The 13123-nt window shown below is 43.8% G+C and overlaps 1 protein-coding gene across 3 annotated transcripts in view; it reads right to left on the reverse strand.

Annotated features, from left to right (window-relative positions):
- LOC137373976 (neutral alpha-glucosidase C-like) overlaps nucleotides 1-13123 on the reverse strand; it is a 159698-nt gene that overhangs the window by 48544 nt on the left and 98031 nt on the right. For all 3 annotated transcript variants that reach the window (XM_068039679.1, XM_068039680.1, XM_068039681.1), the window contains exons 14-17: nucleotides 8218-8297; nucleotides 5869-6012; nucleotides 4721-4817; nucleotides 1675-1776 (exon numbers count right to left, since the gene is read on the reverse strand). In XM_068039679.1, the coding sequence (XP_067895780.1) occupies nucleotides 1675-1776; nucleotides 4721-4817; nucleotides 5869-6012; nucleotides 8218-8297 (423 nt within the window). The remainder of the gene's footprint in view (nucleotides 1-1674; nucleotides 1777-4720; nucleotides 4818-5868; nucleotides 6013-8217; nucleotides 8298-13123) is intronic.

Here is a 13123-nt window from a genome sequence, read left to right on the forward strand (position 1 = left end):
GGCACCTCTCCTGTGGCTAGACAGGTTTTGAAAATATGTGTCAGAGCTCCTGCTATCTCCTCCCTTGCCTCACTTAACAGCCTGGGATACATCTCATCTGGGCCTGGGGATTTATCCACTTTTAAGCCTGCTAAAACTGCTAATACCTCCTCGCTTTCTTAGCTCCATATCCCTTGGATACCCTTACCTAACAAAAATCTATCAATCTCAGTCTTGAACACACGAATTACTCCCCATCATCCACAGCCTTTTGGAGCAGAGAGTTCCAGATTTCTATTAATTATGTGTTCCAGAGTTGAAATGCTAGTGTTCTAACCCAGTAATACCTACAGTCCCTTGGCTGTGATTTTTAAAAGCTTGGCTAAGTGGTTTCACCTGAGTCTGCAGGTGTGGCTTCAAGGCCCAATCAAGACTTCACAAAATAATCTAGCTGACACTTCAGTGCCATCTTCCAAATGAAATATTAACCGAGCCCTGTCTGCCTTTTCAGGTAGATTTGAGGGATCTCGTGACACTATTCCAAGAACAGCAAGGAATTTGCCTGGCAACTTGGCCACGTGCCTCCCTTAGACAATGTCATGCAGGCCCCCACCTGCCAAAAATGAGGCACATTGGTTTCGTCATATGAACATTGATTTTTAACTGTGAGGAAATGACTTGTTGAACAGATCAGCCGTGGCTGGAAAAAATATTTGCATATTAACAGACAGTGCTTGTGTAGACAAAGGACCATTCCCTGACACATTCAACCCACAATGGGTATTGAACACCGGACAGCGACGGGGTGGGGAAGCGCATTCCAGGCCCTGCTCGGCTGATGCAATCCACAGAGGCCAGGACTGGTTGGACCAGCTGGTCACATGACTACTACTGGCTGTTCCTGGGGTCTTTTGAACTAGCCACAGAGAGTTTGAACTCAGAAAGACTGTTCGCTCCTGGACTGAGAAGATATGTCTCCTGTCTGCTCCCATCTCTTTCTCACAAGCCACTGAATCCACTGAAGACACATGAACACCAAGAGAGAAAAGTCTCCTACCGTGAACAAGATTTAAGAAGAATACTGGGCCCCAATGAAAAGCAAGATCTACCTACAATCAAGAGCTCTACAGTGAGCTCGATGAACCGTAACAAAAACTCTTCAGATATTGCCTCAAACTTTTCCACTTTATTTTTCTTCTGCTCTATCCTGTCTCTATTTGCATGTGTGTATGCATCCTCGCATGGTCATGTCGTATATCCGTAGGCATCAACCGAATTAGAGTTTAAGTTCAAGCTTTTTTTCTTTAAATCTAAGAAAACCTGTTTGTGCTGATTTCTTTGCCTTATAACTGGAAAGCGGTGAACAAGGATTCACCAAGCGGCAGCTAAAAACATGGTGTTTTAAAAATTAAACCCTGTTATGGTAAGACCAGGTGAAGGCTGAGAGAGACCCCTAGACACCTTTCTCACCTGGTCGTAGCAGTCAACAATGGCAAAACAGATTAAATGCTCACTTATCTCATTGCTGTTTGTGGGACATTGTTGTGCACCAATTGGCTATCACATTTACCAATGTAACAACACTGACAACATTTCAAAATTATTTTGTTGGTTGTAAAGCACTTTGGGACACCTGAGGATGTAAAATGTGCTATATAAATGCAAGTTCTTTATTTCTCTAACATTGTCTCTTACCTCCACAGAATGAGATGCCAGTTATACTGAGATTAAGTAGCATTGGGATTGAGATTTTAAGGTAACTCCAGTCAGCTACATTGTCTCCTGTCCATACAGCTCCTTAAAAAAACCCAGAACAAACAGGGAATGAAAAAGCAGGTAGAACAGTAAATAAGTCATCCAACATTGTCTTTTAGATGATGCAGTTCTCTTTTTATTTTACACACTTCAATTTTCTCCTCTCGTGGAGGCTCTCTTTTGTTTGTGTTCTATGCTACTGGCCAGTCATCCTCTGGTACCTTATATCTGAACCTAGATGGTGAGTCCTGGGAAGCTATTTTACCATAGTGAACATCACAACGCAGCCTGATCATGCCCACACCCAACATCTCCACGCATGTCCAGAGAAAGAGGTGTCAACTACACCCATCCTGAAACCATCAAGAGACATTCCTAAATTGAATGTGTTTCTTCTTCTGAGATAAAGAAGATGTGAAGTAGCCACATCATAACAGAATGGTACCCATCCAGACATCATGGATTCCACATCCTGGTCCATTGCATGGTCACACCAGGGAAGAAGGCCATGTGTCAACTAACAGAAACACTAACCTGATGGATTGTGACCTTAAAAGTAGCCCACTGGAGAGAGAGGGGTGATCACAACAACACAACAGAAAGCAGTCCAGTGAGAGCCTGTGGAAAGAGATCCAGCCAAAACAAGGAAGACCCTTGTTAATTCTGCATTTCAGCTTGCTGCAACACAGAACTTAAAGTACCCACCACCTCCAGTCTGAAGTCTTAACCACCAGAAATCTACAACATCTCAACAAGTTCAAGACTACAAGCACCCAGACCTGTACCTTTAAAAGAGACTGTGCTCCTTAGAAGATTCAACAGGTTTGCCGCGAACCACAAACACCTACCTCACTTTATTCCACTTACCCTTTTCCTTTCTATCTATTTATTCTTGTGTATGTGTGGGTGAGTAAATGTGTGTGTGTGACGTTGTGATCATTTCGGGAATCATACAAAAATAGTTATCTTTTGTTGAACCTATAAGAAAATCTGTCATTTGTCTGTTTATTTGACCCTAAAAAAAACACACAGGGGCTAACTCAGCATTTTAAACAAAACACTACTGCGGTCAGTTGGGAGGTGAACAGTGGGAACCACCTATACCCCTTACCACCTGTCCGTAACAACTTCTAGAAAACTTCTCCCTCACGCACCTGAATGGCCCGTCTCCTGGAAAAAGGCACCAAACCTCAGCTCAGCACTGAGAAAGAGGAAAAGTGTGAGGGAATCTTGAAAGCCAGAAGATTACACAATATTTATGTCAATCTAACCCCAATGCTCAAGATGGTCCTCCAAGGAGGTTTGCCTGCTACATCAGAAGTTTGAGATGGCACAGGTGATCATGGTCCCCTTGGGTAGAGTAGCATACCTACACGGTAGACAAAAATTGTTGAATGGGCTGTTAAAATTGCTTATCTGCCCTCCAGCAGCTAGCATACATCTGGCATATTTCCCAGTGCAAAATGGCCATTTTTAACTCACCCTGCCACCCACCCACCCACGGGGAGTTAAAATATAGAACTTTTGTCCTGATGGAGACTTTCCCAGTTTAATACTATTTTTCCCACAGGTTGAAAAAAACCAGGCAGGAATCATCTTAAAATCCAATACATAAATCTCTCCTAAACTAGAACAAGTACATTACGATACAATTTGACACAGCAGGGTTAAACTTCTGTGAGGGTTCACTGGATTATCCGCCACAGCTTTAGGCAAAATCCCGTAGAAATTCACTGCCACTGTACAATGAATGACCTTAATCCATGCTGTTTTGAAGAACTTTCTCTTTATATCCAGTCATGCTCTCAGGATATGCAGCGATGGAAATACAAAATAAACCGAAGAGTTATAAAAAGAACAATTTTAAAAGACCAGTACACTTGCCCTCAACAAAATGGAGGAAAAGGTCACATGACACATACCTACACCTGCACTGAAATGCACATTCATGACTGCTAGAACTGAAACTCATTAACCCCATCTGTATTGAAATTAAACAGATCATCACACATGAATGTGAGCTATCCACAAAGGAAGCTTAAAACAAAGGCATTAGCAGATGCTCCGTCTCCAGCTACAATCATGGCAATAAGGTGTGAACATCGCTCATATTATTAAAGTGGGCTGAGATCAAAAACCATTGTATAGCCCCTCAGGAACTGAAAGCCGAAAGTCACATATGCGAAACTAACACTTCATGATTTTAAATTTAAAGGTAAGCTTTTTGGAGAACTAAGGGAGTCATCAGTCATCAAGACATCAGTCATCAGTCTGAGACTTCAGCCACAGAGAGAACATCGAAAGACATTTTGAATTACAGCACAAGGCTGATAGAGAAATAGATCAATTCCAGCTAAGAGAGTTGAACTCTGCTGAGACGATTTGGCAACCAACTGAAGCAGAGAAAAAAAAGTGTTTTGAACAATTTCTCCACCTGTCAAAATTGAAATAAGAAATACCAGTACCGTCTTCAAACTGAAGTGTTGACTGCCAGGAGACCTCAGCAGCCCAGCAAGGGCAAGGAAACCAGCAAACAGGCAACTTAAAAAAACCTACCTTCCAGGAGGATCCTACAGGTTTTTCCTGAAAACAGCAGATTTTACACTTTGAACTCTTAACACCTCTTACCCTTTACCTGCTTTCTATCATTTCTTGAGGGTGCATGAGAGAGTGAATGCTTGTATGGGTGGTGTTGCAAACATTTCATGTGATTATTGTTTAATAAATATTTGATCTTCTGTCAAAACGCACGAGAAAACCTGTCATTGTCTGTTTATTTGGACAACAAAACACAGGGGCTGAAACACTAATTTAAACAAAAACATTATCTGTGGACAATTGGGAGGTGACCAGTGTAAACTAGCCATTCCATTTCCCACATACCCATAACAATCCTGACACTAATGTAAGTTACAGCACAAACACATCCGCAGACCTGTCAGCTCCTGACTCCCTGTCCTCATTTCCTGCTTTCAGTTATACCAACCATATCTCTGTGATCCAGCAAAGAAGGAACGAGTCAAGACAAATGGCCTCTCTATTCCTCCAGACCGTCGGATCAGGCCTTCAGCTGTTGCCCATTGCTGATGAAAACACACAAAAATATAACATCAGCCAGTGTTTGCTTTCCCTTTTATATCACAGAAGTTTAAAAACTGCCCAAATCTCAGGGAATCCAGTAGTGACACAGAGGGATTATCCATCTGGCTCCACCGTGCCATTTAGAGGAATTCTCCAGTTTATCAGAGTGAGAGTTCCAGCCCTCACATGCTCTAGGATTTTAAAATACAAACATATGAATAATGACAGTCCATCCAGCCTGTCCCACATAACTATGATGCCTTCTGCATCATAATATAATATGCTTTCCAGCTGAGACTATGACATCTCCAGGGAGCAAGTGACAATCTAGACCAATTTGGAGGAATAATCTGGGGACTTCCTCTCTGACCGCCTTAGGTGATTGAAACTAGTCCGGGAGAACACTTTTGCCCTGATTAATGCAGTATCTAACTTTCATAAGAAGTGATCACGGCCCCAGCCACAAACAGGTCCAGCTCTCGCTTGAAGAATTTCAGTAAATGAGCAAGGTGGCTGCCTATTCTTGACTAAGGTCTCCCTCAAGGCCAAAATGGTATGCTTATAAGCATTCTGCATCTTCCATGTATCTTGTAGATGGGATTATCACATGTTCTTTTGACTTCATGGTTCAACATTGTGGAAAATTGCAATTAGAATTAGAATTCTCACAGCATAAATTGCTCCAATTGTCATTAATTGGTAACACTGAATAATGAGGATGGCTGGTTTGGGAAATGGAATGCCATAGTTGTGGCTGCTCTCTGAGGTTGGCCAAGGCACATCGTTGGTACAGACCAGAGGAAGCTTTACTTTGCATCTAACTGTGCTATACCTCAACTAAACTACTTCACTCATCAACATTAATGTACCTCACTTCAATGAGCACAGAATACACACAAATTAATTTTCAGTAAGAAAATGATTCAATATGTGATTAACCTGTCTTGCATTTGTGTAAATTACTATTTCTACACCACAGCATCCTTGTTACCAGCAGAATCTAACAATCTCCAAAATGTAATCAGTACACCATCTGCATGAGATAGAGTTTACCTGATAAAAACCGTACAGGTTATGCACCTCTCGGTGTTCCCATCCGCCTGCGTGCACTGCATGCTTGTGCATGGTGAGCTCAGGTCCATCGAACACTGCTGGCTCATTCATGTCATTCCACACAAAGAGAATATCTGTGGAATCCTGCAACACGGAAATGTGTTCAATGGAATAACAAGCTGCTCTTTCATTTTTTTCTCCTCTTTGCCCTGAAGTATATTCCATCGGCATTGGTTGCCCCCAATATTTTGTCCAAGTGGCCATTAACTTGCTCAAGCGTCCACTCTTCGTGTATGAACCTAGACTGTAAGGGAGTGAAATTGGTCTTTGGCAAAATGGGTGATTGCGAATTGGCAGCAGTTTTACACCTTATCCAATTGAAGCCAATAGAAAAGAAAATCAAACAGGGTGTAAAATGAGCTGTCGATTCATTACATCCAAAAAGACCTTTTTCAATCCCTCGCACAGCCTATTTTACCATCGGGAAGGCCCCATACATGAGCTCAAATCTGGTCCTAGCTTATGCCCACACACTTGCATGCTGAAGCACAGAGCACTAGATGATGATCAAGAGCAATGCGCCTGGCTAATTTTTCACCTTCCCTGGTTCAGGTGTGCTGGATTCAAATGGAATAGTCAACGCACTGCCCTTGGTGAGACTAGCTAATTTAGCTCCTATCCCAGACTAAAGCAGTTATCTTCTGATAGTGTGGAAGAACACATTGTGTTGACTCAGTCTCCAGTTTATTTTTCTATTTTCCCTGTCAGAATGAATATTTAGTGGAACTACATTCATTTTCTAGATCTTAATGATCATAAAATTTCATTTTAATTACTCATAGAACTTTATTAGAACGTCATTTGACCTAACAAACTTGTGCCAACACTCTGAAAGAGCAACCCACTTAGTGCCATTCACCTGCCCTTTTCCCATTCTACCCATCATGCCTGTGCCAGCTCTCAAACAGCTACCTACATACTTTCCATGTTCTTTCCCTATATCATTTCAAATTTTCCTTTTTTTTAAAACTAACAGGAATAGTCTCACAGTACAAAATAGCCCCTATTTTAGCATTAATCATCAATCTCAGTGAAAGAAGCCATTGGATGGTTAATCTGAAAAATGGAATATCACAGGTACAGTACTGGGTGCTTTTCTGAGACATGCTGAGGTACATCGTTGGCTATAATCAAACTAGGATTATTTGGTCCTGACAATGGATGCTGAAAAAGCAAAACAAGGTGACTCTGTGCCTCTCTCAGCCCCTCCCATGTTCCCCTGGTCTCTGCCTCCCCAGTCCCCACTCTCCTGCTCTCTGGTCTCCACTCTCCTGCTCTCTGCCTCTCCAGTCCCCAGTCACGTGCTACATCTTCAGTCCCCATTCTCTTGCCTTCTGCTATAATCTCTCTGATCTCTAGCCTCTTGCTCTCTGCTCTAAGCCTCTCTGATCCGTACTCTTTCATTATCTCCTCTTTGCCTCTCTGGTTCTTGCTCTATGAGTCACCGCTCTTCACCTCTCCCTACATCCCAGGCAAGATTGAAGAACTTTTCACATAGCAGATAGCTGACACACACATATGACCCTCAGGCAACCCTTGGGTTCATGTACAATCCATGCTCCATATTGAAAGGGCATAATTTCCACTGAAAAGTCACTGGTGAACATGTTTATGATGATGTTATTCACATTACAAAAAATTATATCACTTGTGCATAATATAAACTTCCTTCTTCGGGGTGTTTTTCGGTCCCTGAAATGCTGACATAGAATCATGCAGAAATCTCAACTCCTAAGGAGACCGCTGCACCCAACGGTCTTTGTTGGTGCTGATCCTCCACACATGCAGTACCCTAATCTCATGTGCTCACCCTATTCCCATATGTCTTTATCCCCTTTCCTGACAATCTAAAAACAAACTGAAAATGTTTTAAAGCCTGATTTTCTGCGGGTGGATCAAATGACATTGGATAACTTGTAATCTGATAGGTCAAACCTTTCACCTCCAATCTCGTATTTTTCGCATTCCTCTTTATTATAATTCATACTTTTGTGGCCACTGCTCCTCTGAATCACCTCTTTTTTCTTGAGCTCCCAAAACAGCTTCCTAATATTTATCCTTCTTTCAACTGCACTGTGTTGAAATCAAGACTCACCTCATTGTCTCCAACCTTAAAGTATTGTGTCTCAGGGCCCCAAAACTGTGAGCCTACTTACCTCCCTCCTACAGTCAAAAACTCAAGCTTGGCATCCCCTAATCACAATCTCGCCTCTTTTCTCCCACATTTTTCAACCTTGGTGGTGCCCAGGCTTTAAAATGACCATGAGAGTGAATCTTTAAGATAATTACCTTATATTGGTCCAATCCGTGCTTGTTGGCATACCAGTTGCGGACTACGGGGTTCGTGAAATCTAAATAGGCTGACACACCTAGTAATGCACAAAAACATAGAAAAAATTCCCCTTTAATAACACCTTTCAAACATCTGTAACTGGTGGATGACTCACTGCATGTGATATTAGGTGGCATAACGGGATGCTTAACTCTTGAGGTGCTGGGAGCAGAGCAAGACTTGGAGAATTCGTACTATGGTACCAGCAGGCAAGTCACACATTTAAGAAGTAAAGAACTGGCATTTATCGAAGTGTCTTTCATGACATCATCACATCCAAAGCAGTTCACAGCTAATTCATTATTTTTTAAGTATAGTATCTGTTGTAAAGGAGGGAAACACTACTGTCAATTTGCACACAACAAGGTCTCACAATAACAATGAGGTAAATAACCACGCAATCTGTTTTAGTGATGTCAGTTGAAAGATGAATTTTAGCCAGGCGATCTCGTACCAACAAAGACTGAATTACATGCCAAAGACCAAAAGGTCTGAAATTAGTGGTCAAAGATAAAAAAGTCTCAATTTTTTTTGACAAGGAATCATGTAATTATAGCACTATTAATGATCTGTAGTGAATGCAAATGCTTCCAACATTTCAGCATTTAGTACAGTTGGTACAGCATGTAATTTTGAAGGATGTACTTTGGGTGGGGGACTTCAATGTCCATCACCAAGAGTGGCTCATTAGCACCATACCTCACAGAGCTAGCCATGTCCTAAAGGACATAGCTGCTAGACTGGGTCGGCAGCAGGTCATCAGGGAACCAACGTAAGGCAAAAACATACTTGACCTCATCCTCACCAATCTGCCTGTCGCAGATACATCTGTCCATGACAGTATTGGTAGGAGTGACCACTGCACAGTGCTTGTAGAGACAATGTCCTGTTTTCACATTGAGGATACCCTCCATCATGTTGTGTGGCACTACCACCGTGCTAAATGGGATAGATTTCAAACAGATCTAGCAATGCAAAACTGGGCATCCATGAGGCCATCAGCAGCAGCAGAATTGTACTCAACCACAATCTGTAAACTCATGGCCCGGCATATCCCCCACTCTACCACTGCCATTAAGCCGGGGGACCAACCCTGATTCAATGAAGACAATTAAACAACTAACTGGAGGAGGTGGCTCCACAAAATCCCCATCCTCAATGATGGAGGAGCCCAACACATCAGTGCAAAAGATAAGGCTGAAGCATTTGCAACAATCTTCAGCCAGAAGTGCTGAGTGGATGATCCATCTCGGCCTCCTCCTGACGTCCCTAGCATCACAGTCTTTAGCCAATTCAATTCACTCCACGTGATATCAAGAAATGACTGAAGGCACAGGCTATTGGCCCTAACAACATTCCAGCAATAGTACTGAAGACTTGTGCTCCAGAACCTGCCACGTACCTAGCCAAGCTGTTCAAGTACAGCTCCAGACTGGCATCTGTCCTGTGCACAAAAAGCAGAACAAATCCAACCTGGCCAATTACCGCCCCACCAGTCGACTCTCGATCATCAGTAAAGTAATGGAAGATGTTGTCGACAGTGTTATCAAGCGGCACTTGCTTCGCAATAACCTGCTCAGTGATGCTCTGTTTGGGGTCCGCCAGGGCCACTCAGCTCCTGACCTCATTACAGCCTTGGTTCAAACATGGACAAAAGAGCTGAACTCAAGAGGTGAGGTGAGAGTGACTGGCCTTGACATCAAGGCAGCATTTGACTAAGTATGGCTTCAAGGAGCCCTAGCAAAATGGGAGTCAATGGGAATCAGGGGGAAACCTCTCCACTGGTTGGAGTCATACCTAGCACAAAGGAAGATGGTTGTGGTTGTTGGAGGTCAATCATCTGAGCTCCAGGACATCACTGCAGGAGTTCCTCAGGGTAGTGTCCTAGGCCCAACCATCTTCAGCTGCTTCATCAAGGACCTTCCTTCAATCATAAGGTCAGAAGTGGGGATGTTCACTGATGATTGCACAATGTTCAGTACCATTCACGACTCCTCAGATACTGAAGCAGTCTGTGTAGAAATGCAGCAAGACCTGGGCAATATCCAGGCTTGGGCTGATAAGTGGCAAGTAAGATTTGTGCCACACAAGTGCCAGGCAATGACCATCTCCAACAAGAGAGAATCTAACCATCTCCCCTTGACATTCAATGGCATTATCATCAATGAATCCCCCACTATCAACATCCGAGGGGCTAACATTAACCAGAAACTGAACTGGAGTAGCCATATAAATCCTGTGGCTACAAGGGCAGGTCAAAGGCTAGGAATCCTGCAGTGCGTAACTCACCTCCTGACTCCCCAAAGCCTGTCCATCATCTACAAGGCACAAGTCAGGAATGTGATGGAATACCCTCCATTGCCTGGATGGGTGCAGCTCCAACAACACTCAAGAAGCTCAACACCATCCAGGACAAAGCAGCCCACTTGATTGGCACCCCACTCACAAACACTCACTCCCTCCACCACCGACGTACTGTGGCAGTAGTGTGTACCATATACAAGATGCACTGCAGCAACTCACCAAGGCTCCTTAAACAGCATCTTCCAAACCCGCAACCTCCACCACCTGGAAGGACAAGGGCAGCAAATGCATGGGAACACCACCACATGCAAGTTCCCCTCCAAGCCACACACCATCCTGACTTGTCGCCGTTCCTTCACTGTCGCTGGGTCAAAATCCTGGAACTCCCTTTCTAACAGCACTGTGGGTGTACCTACCCCACATGGACTGCTGCAGTTCAAGAAGGCAGCTCACCACCACCTTCTCAAGGGCAATTAGGGATGGGCAATAAATGCTGTCCTGGCCAGCAACTCCCACATCCCATGAACAAATAAAAAAAAGTAAATTTTAACACCAGAACTGTGGGTTTCAATTTTTTTTTGAAAAGCCCGCCGGAAAACTATGAAGCTGCCCCAAAGGTTGGAAGTAGCTGTTTCTACTCGCAGCAACTGTCAGTGAAACTGACAGTATGATTTTTTTTTTAAAGCCAGTCTTTTGGATCTGAAGGTTGGAACCTGAAGGGGTGTCCAACCTTTTCGCATGAGGGGCCACATTACAATTTTGTTCCTACATAGGGGGCCATTAAACAAATTTCAGAAAGATAAAGAGCATTAGAAATTTATTTTATTATGAATCAAATCAAAAAATGCGCATTTTGTGAACAAGCCTTAAATGAGAAGACAAATTTATTAACTTACTTTCTCACCACTATGTTGAACACTGATTTAGTGAGATACCTGGCATTGTTTTTGCTTGCACAAGTAGACAATGTCTGCCCGCACACTTGATGTAGCGATGCGGAGCATTCCGGATAGATGTCCATTTGTCAGCAGTGATCTTGATCTGTCTCTCTCTCTCCTCCCCCCCACCCCATTTGTCTCTCTTTCTCTATCCCTCTTCCTCTCTCTGTCTCTCTTTCTCCCCCTCTCTCTCTGTCTGTATGTGTCTCTCTCTCCCTCACTCTGTGTCGTTTGTCATTCTCTGTCAGTCTCTCTCTCTGTCTTGATCTCTCTCCCTCTCTCTGTGCCGGTTTCTCTCCCTCCCTCTGTATCTGTTTCTCTCTCTGTCTCTGTTTGTCGATCTCTGTATCGCTCTCAGTCTCCATATCTCTCCCTTTCTCTCTCTGTCTGTTTCTCTCTCCCCACCTCTCCATGCCACTGTCTCTCTCTTTCCCCCATGTCTCTGTGTGTGTCTCTCTCCCCCTTCTCTGTGTCCCCCCTTCCCTGTATTCCTCCCCTCTTTGTGTCCTCCCCTCACCTCTGTGTCTCACCTCTCTGTGGTTCCCATCTCTCCCCCTCTGTTCCTCAGGTCGGAACCGGTTTGAAGGGCTACCTGACTCTCTCTATGTGCTCCCTAAGCGCCACTCCATCCTGCGCCTCTGACTGTGTGCTGGCCCACTTCCTCCTCTTCCCTCAGCCTTTCTCTCCCCCTCTACTCCCAAAGCAGCCATTCCCATTCACTCACCGCCAATCAGCACTCACCCCATCCAGATAGCCAGATGTCAGTCACAGACACTGACCAATCACAGACAGGGCCGGATTGAAAGCTTTGGTGGGCTGGAAGAAGCCAATGCCGGATTTCTAAAACCCTAATGTCGGAAATCTGCTATTTGGCAGAAATTTCTCACCCTGATGCTCAAGCCTCTGGAATGGCCACGACCTTCTGACTCAGAGGCGAAAGTGCCATTACTGAGCTGAGGCTGACACCTAATGCATGCTTTAGCAACCCTGACTCAGCCAGTGTGGGTTAACCTATATCTGAACCTCACACACATGGGTCAGATCTGCAGGAGACAGCACTATCCAGGAAGGAGCTCTAATCAGGAGTCCCACAGTGCAAATACTTTTAAATACCTATGTTCCTACGTTATTGAGAGAACATAGCAACAGAAGTGGGCCATTCAACCCCTAAGCCTATTCTGCCATTCAATTTGATCATTGCTGATCTTAACTCCATTTGGTTCCGTAACCCTTAATACCCTTGGCTAACAAAAATCTATCAATCTAGGTGTATCGATGCACTGCTTACTGTTATACTAAACAATACAGACCAGGTGGATCCAAGTTACTGTCTTTCACCTGTGAAAATCTCAACAAGGACACCAGTAAGAACACTAGAGATGGCATCGCTATGATTGGACAAGGAAGGAGAGAAAGAAATCAGCCTCAAAAAGATGTCATCCTGCTGTTTCAGTGCTCCATCACTATCTAGTGACTTCAGTGAAAAGCATAAACATAGATGGTGAGTGAGAACAGGAGCAGAATTGGTTGTGATCGTCTCCATGGTCAAATACTCTGCTGACACTCATCATCTGTGCTCACAGGTGAAGAAAGACCACTCTAGGAGGGTGACTGGTACCTG

The sequence above is a fragment of the Heterodontus francisci genome, chromosome 9 (genome assembly GCF_036365525.1).
Source record: "Heterodontus francisci isolate sHetFra1 chromosome 9, sHetFra1.hap1, whole genome shotgun sequence".
NCBI classification, from domain to species: Eukaryota; Metazoa; Chordata; class Chondrichthyes; order Heterodontiformes; family Heterodontidae; genus Heterodontus; species Heterodontus francisci.